General features: G+C 37.8%; 2 protein-coding genes and 1 long non-coding RNA gene across 8 annotated transcripts in view; 1 reads left to right on the forward strand and 2 right to left on the reverse strand.

The window, feature by feature from the left end:
* The first annotated feature begins 1,977 nt into the window (after nt 1-1,977).
* LOC139761450 (uncharacterized) lies at nt 1,978-18,243 on the forward strand. 2 transcript variants are annotated; one of them, XR_011715518.1, is made up of 3 exons: nt 1,978-2,213; nt 12,613-12,742; nt 17,238-18,243. It is a non-coding gene; the product is annotated as an uncharacterized lncRNA (long non-coding RNA). The 2 variants fall into 2 exon arrangements; XR_011715519.1 differs by having other exon boundaries at nt 1,978-2,209.
* Nucleotides 2,232-13,959, reverse strand: LOC139761446 (caspase-3-like). Of its 4 annotated transcripts, XM_071685671.1 has the most exons (5): nt 12,865-13,954; nt 9,764-10,063; nt 8,548-9,501; nt 7,483-7,551; nt 2,232-7,223 (listed from the first exon to the last, which is right to left on the reverse strand). In XM_071685671.1, exons 3-5 carry the CDS (start codon nt 8,557-8,559, stop codon nt 6,483-6,485), a joined length of 822 nt encoding a protein of 273 aa, XP_071541772.1. In that variant the 5' UTR covers nt 8,560-9,501; nt 9,764-10,063; nt 12,865-13,954; the 3' UTR covers nt 2,232-6,482. The 4 variants fall into 4 exon arrangements, with proteins under 4 accessions (XP_071541772.1, XP_071541771.1, XP_071541770.1 ...); XM_071685670.1 differs by having other exon boundaries at nt 8,548-10,063; XM_071685669.1 differs by lacking the exons at nt 2,232-7,223; nt 7,483-7,551 and having other exon boundaries at nt 8,574-9,511; nt 12,865-12,927; nt 13,050-13,959.
* Nucleotides 17,198-20,277, reverse strand: part of Nipsnap (protein nipsnap) — a 49,754-nt gene continuing 46,674 nt past the window's right edge. The window contains exon 6 of one of the 2 annotated variants that reach the window (XM_071685673.1): nt 17,198-18,798. In XM_071685673.1, coding sequence (XP_071541774.1) covers nt 18,650-18,798 — 149 coding nt within the window. In that variant the 3' untranslated portion in view covers nt 17,198-18,649. The remainder of the gene's footprint in view (nt 18,799-20,277) is intronic. The other variant, XM_071685672.1, reaches the window with a different exon arrangement.

Below are 20,277 nucleotides of genomic sequence, written 5' to 3' on the forward strand. Positions count from 1 at the left end.
TTAACCAATAATAAAAGTCAGGGCAGAAGACTCATAAAGAAACCAAGAACCTCACAAAATTCATAGACCTGAAAATATCTCATATCCTGTTCCCTAAGAGTGTACAGAAACCATGGAAAGGCTGATAGGGATGTTTATAAGTTGCCACTAAAAGAAAGATCTTAATTGGTAGAATATTTAAGAAAGACTGCAGAGTAGTATCCTGATTTACAGACCTGTGTCATTGAAAGGTGTGGACTGCAAATTACTGAAAATGAAAAACGGGTGGACAACTATTTTGATAGCATGAACACTTACATGAGGCAGCATAAAAGTTGAGATCATGAGCAAAAGAATTTAAATTTCTACCTGTGAGTAAGTAATATACATTAGAAAAGGAGTGATGGGTTGGCAGACTGTGTTGTTTGATTGCCAGGAGGCCTTTGAATATTGTCCATCACAGAACACTGATAAAGAATTTAAGTCTTAGGACCTGAGAAAGAAGAGGTAAGGAGTGCATTTAAAGGCACCTCTTCAAGCTAGGTAAGAGTGGGGAGCACAGGTGCTTGATTGCTGTTTCCTGCATTAACGAGGCAGTGCCAGGAACAGTCGAAGAAAGGCTGCATCTGCTTATATCTTTTATCTAGCTGTCATGTGTCATTTTTATGTATATGAATTACCAGTAGAAAGCAAATTATATCTATATATTTGCTGATGATGCTGAAAATAAGCATGAAGTATGAGTTAACTGAAAGCACATTATTCAAATAGACCTCAGTAAAATTCAACAGTGGTCAAATAAATGGATAAAGAAATTCATCTTTAGTTATAGTGGGAAGGGTTGAGAATAGACCAGATGCTAACCACTAGATTAGTGGAAAGAAGTTCCAAGTAATAACTTGTGAGAGGGATCACGTAGTTGACATTTTAGGAAGGTCTTAAGAAAAGCAACCTTTATTTTGGTCAGTATTGGCAGGGATATCTAACCATTATCTCTGATGCCTGTTCCTTCTGGCGTGGCTGTGGCAAAAGTCTTCACTTATCCTACCTCCCATACATCATTCCACACATTCTTCCCCCATTTCTCTCCCTGCAGTACTCTTTTGTTCTGTTTTCCCAAGCCACAGGGGGCCTTCCTCTCACACTAATCCTTTAATCTTAACAGTCATACACTCTTCTTGTAAACTCTCCATCTTGCATTCTTTCCACATGGCCGAAACACCTCAAAGTATCCCATTTTCACCCAGTCTACCACTCCACAATTAATTTCTTTTGCATTCCCTATCATACAAAATCTCTTGATACATCCCCCTCATTACTATTTCTCCTTGCGTCAGTACCAACGTATGGCCATTACTAGATATTAAAGGCACTATACTTACTTGTGACTCTATCATATAATCGGCACCACCAGTCAAAAGGTGTGTAATGTTGATGCTTCATAATGATCCGTAATAATGGCTCTGTGAAAATTTCAGTTTATGTTTTCTTGCTATGGACCATAGTATTTATGAAGCTCTGTCTTTTCACATGTCCCCTACCATTTTCATATTACTTTCGTTTAGAAAGTGATGATTGTACACCATATATGATGGCTTGTATGTAAGACTGTACATTTCATACTGAAAATTTGTGTAAATGATATGGTGTATGTGTGAATATTCATGTATGGCATGCAGAGCCGTGATGTTATTCTTGTTAGAGAATTAATCTTTTATTTCCCTTGTTAAAATGATCGATTAAACTACTCCACCTTGTGTAAAATTGTGGAAAATCTCAATTCACAACTTCAAAATAAGAAAGAAAAAATCAATTCGTTGGGTATTGGATTATTTCCCCTGGATATTGGTTTTCCAATGAGGACCATTCTCTATGACGAGGAAATAGTCAATGTTCTGCCCGTCCAGATGGCGCGCAGTACGTCGCCATCAACATCACATGCATCAGTACGTAGAGTCGCCCTACTTACGGTTCTTAGTATATCTCCGGCCTTTTCCCCTCCCCCCCCCTACCCGGATCACGATGTAAACAAGGCAAGAAATCCTTGGCAATGCAGGTTGAGTACTGTACATTATTATATTTTTCGAGCTATACGTATTTGACAATGTGAGGCTCAGTTTATCCTAACGTAGAAGACGGAGATAAAGAAGATGGCGGACATTTGACGAGACTACAACGCCAGTATAGTCGTCACAAGAGGATGGAGGCGTGTAGGAGCTTGGTCACAACAGCAAGTATAAATGACAAATATGTGATAGAAATATACGAAGCATGCTAAGTGTAGGTTGGGTGCAACTAATTATTAAAGTAGTTTGGTTGCCACAGAATTCCTAAATTTTAACGAATATTTAGTCTACAGGATTGACCGTAATTATTAACGGCAGTCACGTTTAAATGGACTAATTGCATGAAGTATTGGTGGTTTTCACGTATGCAGATGAGATAGAATGATTTGGATCCAACTATGACAACGAACAAAGTGGTGTGGAAGGTCACGAAGCTGAGGGAAAATGTGCCGTTAATGACTGCAAAAGTAAGAGAAACGTTGAATTCATGAGAGGCATTTAAAGTCATGTGATTTCATGTAATATTGGAGATTTCATGTAATATGGGAGATTTACCTTCTTCGTTTATGTTAGATTGTAAATAATTTATTTAAAAATGATATTGTTAGCTGTCATGTCTCGTTATAGCAGCCTTGTAAGTCAAACCTGCTAAGTCTTAACGAGTGTAATAATATATGTATCTGCCAAGTTCAGGATGTTTTTGTGCTGCCCCAGAAGTACTCATTCCTGTGCATAGAAATGTTATTAGTACATAGAGAGGAAATTAGGGATTTTGAATCATGTGATTTTTAAGTGATTAATTTAGCCATGATAAAACAAGGAATGGTAATAATGAGGAAACTTATTTAACTAAACTGTTTTTACAAGGGCTTGCTGGCTTGAGGGAACACCTTAAGCAAAGAAGTAACGGATTTGGCAGAGTTTAGGAAAAAATTTGAAATCAGAACTTGTACAAGCCTCTATAATATATTGTGATAAAGGTAAATTCATCATATATTAACAGTGATGGAGTTTGTAGTGAAGAGAAAGCTTCCAATATGTTTAACACCTTAAAATCTTCTGTCAGAATATTACCCTATGCACAAAGATAATGGCTTGATGCCATATATTGCATGTTTAGTTCAGGGAAAACTTTCATCTCCTTTATATGATATAATCCATTGTTAGCCTACATACTAAAATGTATTTCCATTAACATATTATGCAGGTGATTTCACATATGAAAATATTTTTAAATGTTTTTGCATTAGGTTATGATTGTACTCTCTCTATGTTAAGATGAAGAGAAAAACTTCCATGTTCGTCATGGATGTGCATTGTTCACTTGTAAAACTGTTGCCATCTTTCAGTTACTAAAGAATTTAGAAATGATGATGAATATTAAGATTTTACATCAGAATTGTCCATAATCATATAACTATATGTGGGAAATCTTATAACTTCTTTACATAGCTTCTGCAACATTCAAACCATTCCTCGAGTGTAGACCACTGCAATAATGATAGTGACCTCTATTTCTGCATATGGATATGGTGTATTACTCACAGTGAGACTGAAAATTTCATACTTATTTTCCCAATTTTTCCAAGAGATATTGTTTAGAATTGTAAATTTTTATTATGTATATATATATATATAAGAATAATTTTTCCTTTTTTTGAAATTTCATATTGTGGAAGATGATGGGAAATAGTTAGATGTTCTCTTTCAGTAATGAAAAACCTGTTGAATATTATTGTTTAAGTACTTGGTATGTCTTTCCTAGATTTTTCTTAAACCACTTTTATTGAGCAGAAAGTTAAAAAGAATTAATGTCTTCATTTAATAAGACATGGTGGAAATTAGTTATGTAAGAGGAATGCTTCAGTATTCATATTCATTTGTAAAAAGTCTATCTTATATAAGCATTAGAAGATTGCATAAGAATTTGCCTCAGGAAGTGTCAGTGAAGCTACAGGTTGTTGTGTAACTCTGTAAGTTTTCTTGAAATGTAATGTCAGAGCCATCAAGTTTGTAGTATATGAACTATAAGGGGATGATGCTCTTGTAAAACACATTACAGCTAAAACTTGAAGCACCAGCACAGGTCAATGACGATCTCAGTTTGATAGTATATTGTGTAGACATCAGCATCATGTACATTTATCTCATAGCATTTTCATATACTTTCTGGTGTTGTAACTGATCAAGCACAGGTAAATTAAACGCACCCAATATATAGTCTTCTCATGTTAATTGTAAAACAGAAAATGAATGAAATTTTTTGATTATATCTCATTAGTAATTATACATTGTAAAGTTGAAAATGAGAAAATGAATGAAGTGATTAATTAGATCTTAGGGTGTTTGTACATCATAATGTTAAAGATGGAAAGGTTATAGAAAGAGGGAAAGAAACCAGGAAGAGAATTCCACAGCTTCACTGCTCAAGTAGGAATCTTGTGTGGCTGGTATTCACACACAAACTGGGAAGCAGCAGCTTGTTGCTGTTTAGTACAATAATGCAAAAAAAGAATGTCATTCAAACCAAGATCATTATGACCCTAATGCATTTTGTAGAGGGTACAGATTAGCTGATTTTCATTCTGTAGAATGTTAGGTCCAGTTTGATATACATATTGGGTATATAGCTGAGTAATTTATGCATAAGTGAACCACATAGCTTGTTTTTAGTTGAAATTTAAGTAATCCTAATTAGTAATTAATGTGTTATACAGTATGTCTACTAACTGCATGAAGGAAGATTAACATTTGGTGTGGAATAGAAAATTTGGCTTGTTATGCTTATTTTTTTTTATTTATTATACTTTGTCGCTGTCTCCCGTGTTTGCGAGGTAGCGCAAGGAAACAGACGAAAGAAATGGCCCAACCCACCCCCCCATACACATGTATATACATACGTCCACACACGCAAATATACATACCTACACAGCTTTCCATGGTTTACCCCAGACGCTTCACATGCCCTGATTCAATCCACTGACAGCACGTCAACCCCGGTATACCACATCGCTCCAATTCACTCTATTTCTTGCCCTCCTTTCACCCTCCTGCATGTTCAGGCCCCGATCACACAAAATCTTTTTCACTCCATCTTTCCACCTCCAATTTGGTCTCCCTCTTCTCCTCGTTCCCTCCACCTCCGACACATATATCCTCTTGGTCAATCTTTCCTCACTCATTCTCTCCATGTGCCCAAACCACTTCAAAACACCCTCTTCTGCTCTCTCAACCACGCTCTTTTTATTTCCACACATCTCTCTTACCCTTACGTTACTCACTCGATCAAACCACTTCACACCACACATTGTCCTCAAACATCTCATTTCCAGCACATCCATCCTCCTGCGCACAACTCTATCCATAGCCCACGCCTCACAACCATACAACATTGTTGGAACCACTATTCCTTCAAACATACCCATTTTTGCTTTCCGAGATAATGTTCTCGACTTCCACACATTCTTCAAGGCCCCTAGAATTTTCGCCCCCTCCCCCACCCTATGATCCACCTCCGCTTCCATGGTCCCATCCGCTGCCAGATCCACTCCCAGATATCTAAAACACTTCACTTCCTCCAGTTTTTCTCCATTCAAACTCACCTCCCAATTGACTTGACCCCCAACCCTACTGTACCTAATAACCTTGCTTATTATGAATATTTTTCAGAGTTGAAAATATATAGAAATATGGATTTGTCATTTACATGCTAACTTGAGTACAAAAGATATCAAAGATATTTATGAGGTATTGTGGTAGTGCAGAAGATTGTTTACTTCACACACTTGAGGAGGTAAATATTTATTTGAATGAGTTTGGAGACTTCATACACTCGTTGCACCCTGTGTGAATTGGTTCATAGACAACGGAGTACAGTAAAGCAGAATACGTTTTTGCCAATTATAGGAATAATACACTGATCTGGATATGAAAATTGACCTCCACAGTAAATTGCAAACTGTGTGGTAGATTTTTTGAGAGAATAATCAGGCATGAGCAGAGTGGTTTTAACACAGGTTGTTTTTTGATGGCGATGACTTAAAAAAGTGGCACAGGAGTTCATCGGTTATGAAGACTTTTGCCATGGCCACTACTTGAGGGAGTTCCTAAAGGGAATAGGAATCAGAGATATCAATAGATGGATGGGGATTAGGGAAAGGAATAGCTGTAAAATTATGCCAAGTTGAAATAGTAGGGGTATGTATGATGAAAGATGAAGTGTGCATTATATCAGAAATATGAGAACTGTAGTACATAGAGTAAAGGAGAGATTCCTGTAATGTGTATCATACTTAAATAAGAGAGTGGATGGTATGGGAGTGAAATTATGTAGGGTGAAAATGTTTTACATTCAGTTAAATTTGTTAAAGACATTTCAGAGGTACACTGCATGAGATTTAATGAACTGTATATAATCCTTTTTCTGAACACAGGTGATCATGTCCGTGGGTTGAAATAGAACACTTTGGCAAAGTTAAGATCCTGTATGTCTGGGGTGATGCCATGACCTACACTGCTATATACTTTCTTGAATTTGCGAAGTAGGTCATCTAGACTCATGTTGTGGGCATTCTCAGACAGAACTTGACACCAGGAGATGATGAAAGGTGTTCCTTTTTCTTCATAGCGGTAACTCACAAAGCCCTCAGGAGCTGAGTATATACACAAAATATCCTTAGGTGTCTCACGAACTGCATCAGTTTGAACATGTGCAATATCTGTGCCTCGGCAGAAATTGAAGAGGAATATCTTTGGTTTTCCTTTTAAGTACACACATTCACTGTTCAAAAACATTGAGAGTATTTTTTCCACTGTGATGCATTGCATGTCTGATGTGTGGAATGTCTGCCTGGCAATACCATGACTCATGACAACAATGATAGCACACCCAGTGTATTGGAGACGCTCTTGATTTTTGAAGGCACTGACAGTGTTGAGTGTTTGGTCCTCAGTTAGATCCCAGTGAATTTGTGTCTCATAGCCCATCTGGCAGAACAGGTTTTGCAAGTTGATGACATCGTACTGTGAGCCTTTTCTCAGAAGGTCTGGTCGATCCTTGAACTCTCGGTAGTTGAGTATGAGAACAAGGCCACGAGGGTCATATGTGGTGTCATACACATTTTGGTCGGGTGGTGTGGGCTGTGATGCCCGACGTACCTTCAGCTGCAGTGGCCCAGACTGTGGATCCACAAGAAAAACTGTCAACATTCATTATTTTAGATGAATAGGATAAGAAATGGTAAAGAGATAAAACTTATTGGGTGACTTTGTAAACAAAATTAGATTAAGATATAAAGGATTTGTGCTAGTAGAGTGGAAAAGAACTAACATTATTACCATTTCTTAGAGCATGCTGTAAATATTTGTCTCATTAACATGCATGTCTTGTGTCCCAGTGAGAATCTTGTTGAACTGTTGACTTGGTAAGGAAACCTACCTGCATCGCTGGGGAAGGATTGCCAGCCCTGGGAGTTGCTTGGCTCAGGCCCCGGCCTTCCCCAGTCACCTGCAACATGATATTTGTTATTTACTGGTGCACTGGCATGCAAACACAGGTAACAGAAGCAGGGAAACTAGTCATGGTTGAATAGTGATTGGATTGGCATTGGTGTAGTAAGACTTACTAAACTAGCAGTAGCAGAAAAGGTTGTGATGGTAGTAATGGTATTAGTCATGTACTAGTATCACAAGTACTGTAAGGCCTGGATAATGACAGTCCATCTCCTCTGTTGGTCTACATATCAAGGAATGTAATTAACTGTGAACCTAAAGGCTGTAACTCATTCTTTGCCCCTCAGTATCAGCATAAAACTTATCAGCAAGTGTTTATATGTAAACTGAATAATTGTGAATAACTTTTTATGTTCATCCCAGATATTGTTGTTCTTTGACGAGGTTCATGTCACTGTTAAAAGTTTTACAGTACTGTGTTAAGGAGACTTGTATTAAGGGTTTGGTGTAGGTTGGTTGGTTGTTTTGGCTCTAATCATAAGTACAGATGTTCAATATAGTTCTGAGACCATATAGGCTCTCAGTGCATATATGATCCTTGTTGGTGTAGGGTGAGTGGTCTGCCACGGGTCTGGCTGATTACCAACAAAACAAAGGGTTCCATTAAATGAAATCACAAAAATCTCCAGTCCAGTTGACATTGCTCTGTTGTAGATATATTGAGGAAATAGAAATCATAGTCTTCAGTTGCTTCCTTTACTGGTAGCAATGGCAGGTTTTATGTTTCCAGTCATCTGATTTAAAGTTAGATATACAGTACACTTGTGGCTTAAGTTGACTTATATTGAGTAAGGAAAACAACAAATTTATTTGTGTAGTAGAATTCCGATTTGCATGGGGACGCATAGCAGCTTAATTTGGCACTGGGTGTAGGGAAAGTGTGGCATGTGGTATATATGTGAGGGGTTTGATGAATTTTGTCTGATGGTGCATTATGATACTGCAGGTGTTCTGTATAAAGTTCTGAGCCACATGACACACGAACACTTACCATGGATTGCATTGAGATGAGTTTGGCATGATTCTGTACGGCTGCCTCCAGTAGCGTCGTTATATTCCTGAGTTGTAACTTTTTCGCCAGTTCCAATGCCTCATACAATGTCTTGTACTTGAAGTTGTGAAGTTGGTGCTCAAGGAGTGCTGTCACCAGCCTGTGAATACTTTTTATTTACTAGTATAAGCAGTGCAGTGTCTAGCGTATGTATGTGGTAGGTGCTGTGGTGTTGGAGAAGGCACCGAAATGTGCTCTCACTTGCTCCTCCCGATGCCGCCACCAGCAAGGTACCATTTAGAGTTTTGCTGTCATGTGTTTCGGTTACAAAAGACTCCTGTAGCACTGCTTCTGTACCTTGGAGGGCCTTCTGTGCTAGCTCCACATTTAGTGTTGCATGCTTGCTTATCTTATGAAGCAAAAGTTCCACTCCCTCCCATTGCTGTGTGTGTACAACATCAGCAAATGCATATTGGAGTGTTCTGCTGCTATAACTGTGGTTTTCCAGCATAAATTTCATTCCTTCCCAATTTTGCTCAAAAACCAAATCTTCAAGGATGATATTGAAAACATCATCCGTAAACCTGAAGTTTTGCAAGAGGCAAGTAAGGCCGTCCCATTCATTGTTAGAAACAACCTGTAGCAAGACTCTTTTCTCAATTGTCTCATTCCTGTAGCGGTTGAGGAGGACACACACAGTATCCCACTGCTTCTCGTTGACAGCTAAGCTCATAACTTCTCTCCACTTGAGAGCATGGTGGGCGAATTTCTCTTGACAGATAGTTTTCAGAACTTCCCACTCTTTGTACTTCGCAGCATACAGGAGTGCCATGTGCGGCTGGTCACTGTTGAGGCTAGGTTGGCTGTCCATGATGAGCTTCATGGTGTCCCATTGTCTGTATTTGGCCGCGATGGTCAGAGCAGTTTCACCATCATTGTTCCTCACTGTTAAATCTAACTTACACTGAAAAGTGTTACTATAATAATGAAAGTATTGTCTCTAATATTATGTGGATAATATTAATAGCATCCTTAGAATAGATACCAAGGTGATTACTAATTATGAATTAAAGGTGGATGCTTTCATTGTCATTTTTACAGATATTCGTATTCTCATATTATTAATCTAACTACTGATTGCGGTGAAAGTAACATTAAAAGTACAGTTACATGAATTAACAACAAACTTTAACACCGCACCATATCAGATTATTACCTTTGGATGATTGGCATCAAGGAGTAGATGGACACAGTCGACGTGACCATTTTTAGTGGCCATCATGAGTGGTGTCATACCATCATCAGTTTTGATATTAAGATGGAGTTCTTCCCACCTCAGGAACTCCTCCACTAGGGTGGTGTGGCCTCTGGCACAGGCAACACCCAGTAAAGTCTCCCCATGTGCTGTGGCTGCATTCACATCTCCTTTGCCAAAGATTCCAAAGATCCAGCCCTTTGTGTTTAACCAGTTAATAACCTCCTCCAGCTGGCTGTTGAGAGCTGCTATGCGCTGCTTCTGCATGATACAGTTAGTCATTCATTTCCTACATCTACACGATACAAGTAGTCATTCGTATCCTAGACCTGCATGATACAATTAGTCTTTCGAATCCTAGATCTGCATGATACAGTTTGTCATTCTTATCCTAGATCTGCTTGATACAATTAGTCTTTTGTATCCTAGATCTGCATGATACAATTGGTCATTCGTATCTTGGATACATTAAATATTATGAGACAGAATCTTGTGCCATAGTAAATGCTAGGCATAACTATTGTAAGATTTAATTATAACATATTTAATTATTAATGGTTAAAAAAATGGTAAACTCAAAAAGGTTATTGAACAAGGGTCCTTTTCTGTAAGTGTACAAGATTTTTGTAAATTCGAAGAATTAATGCTATAATGAGTATCACTAAATTCAAATTAGGATGCTGGCTTTAACATAGAATATATATATATATTTATTTATTTTATTTATATTTATTTTGCTTTGTTGCTGTCTCCCACGTTAGCGAGGTAGTGCAAGAAAACAGACGAAAGCATGGCCCAACCCACCCACATACACATGTATATACATACACGTCCACACACGCAAATATACATAGCTATACATCTCAATGTACACATATATATACATATACAGACATATACATATATACACATGTACATAATTCATACTTTCTGCCTTTATTTATTCCCATCGCCACCTTGCCACACATGGAATAACAACCTCCTACCCCCTCATGTGTGCGAGGTAGTGCTAGGAAAAGACAACAAAGGCCCCATTTGTTTACACTCAGTCTCTAGCTGTCATGTAATAATGCACCGAAACCACAGCTCCCTTTCCACATCTAGGCCCCTCAGAACTTTTCATGGTTTACCCCAGACACTTCACATGCCCTAGTTCAATCCATTGACAGCACGTCTACCCTGGTATACCACATCGTTCCAATTCACTGTATTCCTTGCACGCCTTTCACCTTCCTGCATGTTCATGCCCCGATCACTCAAAATCTTTTTCACTCCATCTTTCCACCTCCAATTTGGTCTCCCACTTCTCCTCGTTCCCTCCACCTCTGACACATATATCCTCTTTGTCAATCTTTCCTCACTCATTCTCTCCATGTGACCAAACCATTTCAAAACACCCTCTTCTGCTCTCTCAACCACACTCTTTTTATTTCCACACATCTCTCTTACCCTTACATTACTTACTCGATCAAACCACCTCACACCACATATTGTCCTTAAACATCTCATTTCCAGCATATCCACCCTCCTACGCACAACTCTATCCATAGCCCATGCCTTGCATTCATACAACATTGTTGGAACCACTATTCCTTCAAACATACCCATTTTTGCTTTCCAAGATAATGTTCTCGACTATCAAACATTCTTCAAGGCTTCCAGAATTTTCGCTCCCTCCCCCACCCTATGATTCACTTGCGCTTCCATGGTTCCATCCACTCCCAGATATCTAAAACACTTTACTTCCTCCAGTTTTTCTCCATTCAAACTTACCTCCCAATTGACTTGACCCTCAACCCTACTGTACCTAATAACCTTGCTTTTATTCACATTTACTTTTTAACTTTCTTCTTTCACACACTTTACCAAACTCAGTCACCAGCTTCTGCAGTTTCTCACATGAATCAGCCACCAGCGCTGTATCATCAGCGAACAACAGCTGACTCACTTCCCAAGCTCTCTCATCCACAACAGACTGCATACTTGCCCCTCTTTCCAAAACTCTTGCATTCACCTCCCTAACAACCCCATCCATAAACAAATTAAACAACCATGGAGACATCACACACCCCTGCCGCAAACCTACATTCACTGAGAACCAGTCACTTTTCTCTCTTCCTACATGTACACATGCCTTACATCCTTGATAAAAACTTTTCACTGCTTCTAACAACTTGCCTCCCACACCATATATTCTTAATACCTTCCACAGAGCATCTCTATCAACTCTATCATATGCCTTCTCCGGATCCATAAATGCTACATACAAATCCATTTGCTTTTCTAAGTATTTCTCACATACATTCTTCAAAGCAAACACCTAATCCACACATCCTCTACCACTTCTGAAACCACACTGCTCTTCTCCAATCTGATGCTCTGTACATGCCTTCACCCTCTCAATCAATACCCTCCCATATAATTTACCAGGAATACTCAACAAACTTATATCTCTGTAATTTGAGCACTCACTTCTTATCCCCTTTGCCTTTGTACAATGGCACTATGCAAGCATTCTGCCAATCCTCAGGCACCTCACCATGAATCATACATACATTAAATAATGTGTGTGCGTTTGTGTGTGTGTGTGTGTGTGTGTGTATAGTTTTTCAGACGTTTTATGCATGGGACATTTATATAATTCCATTCTTTGATTGCATAGTATTATTAATCTGTACGAAATTTAAGACGAATGACTTTTGCTCTGAAACCTCTCCAACATGTCTGCTGTAAATACACTAACACCAAACACCTCAACATTTACACTCCTACCGCATTTAATTACTATTGTTACCCCTCTTATTTCACAGTTCCAGGTACCTTTTCATGGACTCTGGAGCTACAACATAGAACCGGGACTTTGGATCTGTGTATAACATAGGACCCTTATGCAGTGGGGGTCTTGCTTCTTCAAGGCTGCTGCGCCATACTACGTAAAAGGTATGGGATGGCCTCTAAAAGGAGTTCTTTCATGAGACTGTGTTATGTACTCCACCATTGTCACATGCTAGTCGTGTTTCCACATTTCCCAATTCACACCTCTAGTCTTCCCCTTTACTAACCTCAGGGAGGTGGCTGGAGGAGGGAGGACAATTGCATTTAGTGCCACTCCTGCTCATCTTGATCTGTAAGGAAAACAAGGCTTATAAAGCTGTTTTTTCCCCTCAGGTTTACAGCTGTCCCCCAACGGATTTCACCAGATATTACAAGTATATCCAACTTAGCTTGATGGCGTTGATACTAATACATTTATCAAGAAGACTTAAGTTCAAGTAGCTGATTTTGTAGACTTTGTGTAGCTGTAGAATGTAGTTGTTACTTGTCTCTTTCCTTGGTTTTAAACAGTAGAATGTCTCCTCTTATCTTTTAATCAAAGGGCATGAACATGGTATCTCCTTGTCTATCTGTTGTCAAACCTTCATATTTAGCACTTGTCATTTGATTCAGCAATGATTGATTAGATATGGTATAATGTGTAAACATTGACTGCTGTTTGCTACATCAGTTCCTCAACTTCAGATTAAACTGGGAATGTGATATTCTCATCAGAAACCGAATTACTTGTGAAATTACATTGCGACTTACCCTAGTAGTGTTAGATTATTAATAACACATCATTCTTTTAACCAGGCAAGATTCATTCGACTAAGATCTTTACCGTAACATAACAAAGGTGACATAAGAACAATAGATCGTTAATCTGATAAATATCTTAACCTAGCTACATTGAATATCAAATATCTTAACCTGGCTATGTTAAATATTGAATATCTTAACCTAGCTACGTTGAATATTGAATATCTTAACCCAGCTACGTTGAATTTTGAATATTTTAGCCCAGCTTTGTTGAATTTTGAATGTTACTTTAGCCTCGTAATATTAAATTATCAAGGTTTAACTTAAAACTAACTCCGGTACGTTAGCATAGGCTAGTTTCGTTACATTTACGTGGCAAAAATATTCCATTAACCTACATCTTTACCTTATAAGAGCAATAGTTACCTAAACAAAGCAAAATTCAATTAATCACCCTCTTTAATCATCAAGTCATTGTCGTTACTTTTGCCAAGCAAGAAGATAACATTAACTTCATCTTTATATACGTTATTGGAGCAAAACTTAATATAACAATAACAGCTCATGTGGCAATTACTCACTGTACATACCTTCAGTTGAGGCTGGTAATGAATTGGCTCTGTGGGGCCAGTGAGGGTGGGTGACCGCCTTATCTCTCTTATCTGAGAACGCTGATAAAGATGAATTGGTGCTATATCAAAGCAGCTGTTCGTATGTATTGACAAATAGTAAATCACCATTTTAAAAGTATTTAGGGGAAAATGACGATTTTGGAATTTGCTTCAGTTCTTTCTTGTTGAATCTGTAGATACTTTTCACAAATGGTTTTCCTTTCTTAACTAAATTGGTGGTGTCCCACCGGTATGTAATAAGTGCATGTTTTATCACCATTTTATATATATATATATATATATATATATATATATATATATATATATATGCACATTGGGCTGCATCTCGTATCCTCACTTTTTTCATGCACTCCAAAAATGTGTATTGTACATTATGTTGACACCCACCTATCTCCTGTTTGGCTGTAGGCAGGTTTTGGGACATAGCTGCTACAAAATTGTACAAATTAATCTGGAAAGATGTTTATTTCTATAGGTACATACATGAACTTGTTCAAGAGTGCTTATTTATATCATATTTGGGCTAGGAAAGCAGGTAATAGTAGTTGGTGGGAACATTAGGTAGAAGCCTCTGAAAAAAAACTGCACTAGAGTTGCCTTCTGCTTGTGGTTTGTTAAGAGTGAGGTACTAAAGTCCTCAGAAGCAGAACTAGAGTTCACCAGGTATGGAACTCTTTTGCCGTGGCCATCCATTTGAGGGAATTCCTTGAGGGAACAGATAAGTAGACAAAACAGTTAACTACCAGTAAGGTGCACTAGTATGTATTTTAGCCATCTGGACTAAATGTAATACTTTTGGTACCCCTCTTATACCTACTGCTTTATTTTCTGTAAGTGCTGCACATACTGCAAGCATTTTCTGTGTGAGTTAATAGATATCTATATCATATTATTTTATATTATACTTGATCACCAATTCCTGCATCAGCAAGGTAGCACCAGGAAACAGACAAAGAAAGACCCATCCACTCATATACATGTTTACATACACATACTTATATAAACATGTACATAGTCATACTTGCTTGCCTTCATCCATTCCTTTCACCACCCTGCCCCACAGGAAACAGCATCATCACCCCTTGCATCAGCAAGGTAGCGCTAAGAATACAGACGGCCACAATTGTTCACTCTCAGTCTCTAGCTGTCATGTCTAATGCACCAAAACCACAGCTCCCTATCCACATCCAGGTCCCACAGATCTTTCCATGGTTTACCCCAGATGTTTCACATGCCCTGGTTCAGTCCATTGACAGTATGTGGCCCCCAATATACCACATCATTCTAATTTACTCTACCCTTCACCGTCTTACATATTCAGGCCATGAACACTCAGAATGTTTCATTCCATCCTTCCATCTCCAATTTAGTCTCCCCGTTCTCTTTGTTACCTCCACTTCTAACACATGTATCCTTTTTGTCAACCTTTCCTCGTTAATTCTCTCCATATGTCCAAAACATTTCAGCACATCTTCAGCTGTCTCAGCCTGCTCTTTTTATTATCATATATCACTCCTACTCTCTCATTACTTACTTGATCAAACCACTCATCAAAGATTTAATTTCAAAAACACCCACCCTTCTCTGAAGTCTTATCTATACCCCATGCCTCACATCCATAGGACTACTACGCATTCGCTCATACCCATTTTTGCTCTCCCAGATAATGATCTCTCTCTTTCCACACATTCTTCAGTGATCCCAAAACTTTTGCTACTTCTGCCAACCTATGATTCCCTTCTGCTTGCAATTTCTGCCATATCCACCCCCAGGTATCTAAAACTTTGCACTTCCCTAATTTTTCTCCATTTAAATTCACACCTAAACTAACCTGTCCCTCAAACCTAATAACCTTGCTTTTATTCACATTTACTTTCAGCTTCCTCCTTAGACACAGGCTTCCAATTTCTGTCTCCAACTTCTGCAGTTTCTCACTTCAATCTGCCACCAGTGTTGTTTCATCAGCAAACAAGAACTGATTTGCTTCCCAACCCCTCTCATCCTCCACAGACAGCCTATTTGCCCCTCTCCAAGGCTCTCACATTTACCTCCCTCACCACTCCATTCATAAACAAATTGAGCAGCCATGGAGATATTACACACCCTTGCTGCAGACCCACCCTCATTTAGAAACATCCACTCTCCTTTCTTCCTACTTATACACATGCCTTACACCCTTGATAAAATCTCCTCACTGCTTTTAGCAGCTTTCCTTCCACACCATATATTCTTAATATCTTCCACAAGGCATATCTGTCAACCTTATTTTTCTCTGGATCCATGAATGCTACATTTAAAACCATCTGTTTGTTAAGTATTTCTCGCACATTCCTCTACACAACCTCTACCTCTTCCAATGTTCTGTACATGCCTTCACCCTCTCAATCAAAACTCTCCCGTACAACTCACCAGGTATACTCAACAAACTTACACCGATGTAGTTTGAACACTCACCTTCATCCCCCTTGCCTTCATGCAAGGGCACTATGCAAGCATTCTGCCTATCTTCAGGCACTTCACTGTGATCCATACATTGAAAATCCTTACCAACCAGTCAACACTACAGTCATCCCTTTTCTTAATAAATTCATCTGCAATACCACCTACTTCAACCGCCTTGTGACGTTTCATCTCGCACAAGGCTTTCACAGCCTCTTTTCACCAAACCATTCTTCATGACTCTCTCACTTTGCATACCACCCTGACCCAAACAATTTGTATCTGCCATTCTGTCATCAAACACATTCAACGGTTCTTCAAAATACTCACTACTCATCACTTTCCCTTTGACCCCCTCACCGATGTTCCTATTTTTCTCTTGATTTATGCACCTAATATACCTCCTTCCAAAATATCATTCTCCTTGAACATACAGGAGGGTGAGAGGCTTGCTAGGAATAAAGTGAATTGGAACGATGTGGTATACCGAGGTCGACGTGCTGTCAGAGGACTGAACCAGGGCATGTGAAATGTCTGGGGTAAACCATGTAAAGGTCTGTAGGGCCTGAATGTGGATAGGGAGCTGTGGTTTTGGTGCAATACACATAACCACCAGTGACTTGAGTGTGAACGAATGTGGCTCTTTTTTCCTGTTTTCCTGGTGCTACTTCTCTGAAGCAGGAGCTAGTGATGTTGTTTACTGTGGGGCAGGGTAGTGCCAGGAATGGGTGAAGTATGAATACTTAGAAATTCTTTCATTTTAATGTATTTTTCCTCTTTTATTACAGGTGCAGTCTCTTCAAAGAACTTGTCACTCCAAAGTTTACATTTCCCAGCTATTGGAAGCAGCATGACCTTGATGTGTGTGTGTGGCCTTAGATGAGATGGCCATGATTAGAGCATTTACCTGACCATGTCACACATGGAAAAAAAAAATGCCCAAAAATATCGTTTAAACATCAAGTATAAGATGCGGTATTTCCCGTACTCCTAAAAACTCATGCCATCTGACTCGGCATTTCTATACTTAAGGAAAAAAATATGTAAACTGAAAAAGATTAATATGTATTTTAGGTACAGAGAAATGTACAGTAATTTATCACATTTCACTGAGGATATCTGCTAGTTTCCAAGTGCTAGGGAAATTTCCAGAATGTAAGATCCAAGGTTTTGCTGTGATAATATGCTGTGACAGAGGCATAAAAACACTGTCAGATAAAACTCAAGACACATAACTGCAAAATCTATTACATCATGATTATATTCATAATTTAAATTGCACTACCATCTCTAGTTTGCCTAATAATATTACAATATATTCAAATTGAAAATCAATATTTAATCAGCACTATATTTAAAAACAATGGTTCTACTGTTGAGAGAATACACAATCTTATAAACTTGCACAATGAAAAGATAATTGCCACAATCACAGACATTTAAGAAACAAAAAAATTAATTTGTAAATATTGGGATAGTTCTGTTGCTGAAAAATAATGAAAGCTGTTTTACAGAACTGAAGATAAAATAACAAACAATAATTAAAGACCTATGTAAATATTAAATTCTTAAGTCAATATATATGCAATATTTTATATAATGGTAGCAATCCTTTTAACAAAGATAAAAAAATGTTTGTAACACAGTTGTAAATATTACTGGTTACTTTTACACAAGGCACATATGCCCTGCTGTATTAGATGAATGTTAAAACATTTTGTAACTCATACACCAACAAAATCCATCTCAAATTTCACCAAATATTTTGGGAAGTGAATAAAGGATAAAATGAGATTTACCTAACAGTGTAAATTTGAATTGATCTTTTATCATAATGGTGTACTTTCTTATATTCCTTTCTATATCACATCATTTAGTGTGTTTGCTACTTGACTGCAGAAGGTACTCTGGAATAATTCTAGGAAATGCTGAGCCTGTTTCACCACAGAGTATGTTACCAACCCTACTGAAAAATCACATTTGATTCACATAAAAAAACATATATGATGAAAAAGTGACTTTTGAGTGGGTTGATATGGGGTTTGTACATTGTGCCTCTGATACAAAGATATGTTGTACCATTTGTTGTCAAGACTATACAAATCACTCATCTTGGAACTCTTTACATCAGGTATATACACAGTGCCAGATTAATAACAATATCCCTTGGGGATCAGTACAGTTAATTGTCCCACAATTATTAATGTGCAGGGGAAAAGTAATTTGGTGCGAGGATCCTGGCATGCATCTCTTTAATAAGTGGCACTGTGTATGCCACAACCTCGTCCCACCCAGGATGACGCCATGCATTTTCTCGCGATTCCTTTCTTGCCTCCAAGGAACTGTAACCTATGATAAAGGAAACTATTATTAATGATAAAAGTTGCACAATATAAATATATGTTTCTTAATACTTGAAGATCTAAAAAGATGCAGGATATTTTCAATCTTTACAGCAAAACAATCAAAAATGAAATTGAAACAAATCTCATTTTTAAAAGATATTATTCTCCACTTGAATTAATGTAATTTCTGAAGCTTTATGATTACTCTTAAAGGTTAACTGACAATTAAAATAGTTAATGACCACTGTCAATTTGATTCGGTCAATGCTTCACAGAAACAAAAAATGAATTATATGGAAAGTAATGAATCAGGTAAAAAATACTATCTTACTGTAACTAAATATGACAAATAATCAATATGGTTATCTTCTCTGATAATCAAGTACATTAACTTATTCGCAAAAGGAACACAAACTCTAATTATGAAAGGATGTATACTTAAGGGTAAGAACTGTTAATTAGTCCAGGGCCTTTGGGTGGCCGTCTGCCTCAGGGTTTAGCTAGTTCATAATCCACTGCCAACTCTACTGACACTTGAGATTCAGCTTGAGTTTTACAGCTGTGAGGAAAGGAGGTTTTCTCTCCCCTTTGGTTCCTGTAAATGCTAACTATATTCCATAACAGACTTCAAATTTTGAGCAACTCCCTAGGGAATTACCATCAATCTCTTAAGCAGTACAAAAAAAATTAAGACCAAGGCTTAACTATTAGGAGAATCTATAGCTGTACATATTTACTGATCTAAAGAATTACTGCAAGCAATTTTACAAATAGCTTATTGTAAGGAAATTACTTAACTAGCATAAATAAAGAGCACTAGTTTCCAAAATAACACTGGAATATTTATGTTCAATGGAATGGAACCATGTGAAACCATTAACAATTAAGGCCAATGACAGACATATTTTTTTCTAACAGGCATGACAATTAAGATGGTCAGTTTTATATCATCACAATTCATCACCCTAAAAGATGCCTTTGCGAGTCTTCCTTTTTCTACTTAAACCTAACAAAATGTTTCCAAGTATACAGCAAACTGATGCATACAGAGTTCCCTCCATGCCTCTGTTCTTGCAAGATATGAAACGCTATTCTTCACTTTCAATACACCACAGTGCTACATATTTTTATCTTTGATCTTTCCACCTCCTTATGGGTCTTATTGTTCAAACCTCATACACACTCATGGTTATTCCTTTCCAAACCAAAATCTACTTCAGGATTCCAATTTTCACTTTAATAACCATTTTTTTTTTCATGCAAGAATTTCAATGTTGTTTCACCTTCCTATGTTCACTCATTTTTCAATATCCCATTTCTTGGAAGACAATTTTCATAGCCTGCATTTTCTTCGTTATTTTCTTATTTCTTTACAACTATACCCTCGTTCAGATGCATGTCAGGATGGACTAGCTTTACATATGAAGATGACAAGATTTCATACATTCAAACACCTCTTCCAAACTCATGTTTACTTTGCTCT

This window comes from Panulirus ornatus, chromosome 40 (genome assembly GCF_036320965.1).
Source record: "Panulirus ornatus isolate Po-2019 chromosome 40, ASM3632096v1, whole genome shotgun sequence".
In the NCBI taxonomy this organism is placed as follows: domain Eukaryota; kingdom Metazoa; phylum Arthropoda; class Malacostraca; order Decapoda; family Palinuridae; genus Panulirus; species Panulirus ornatus.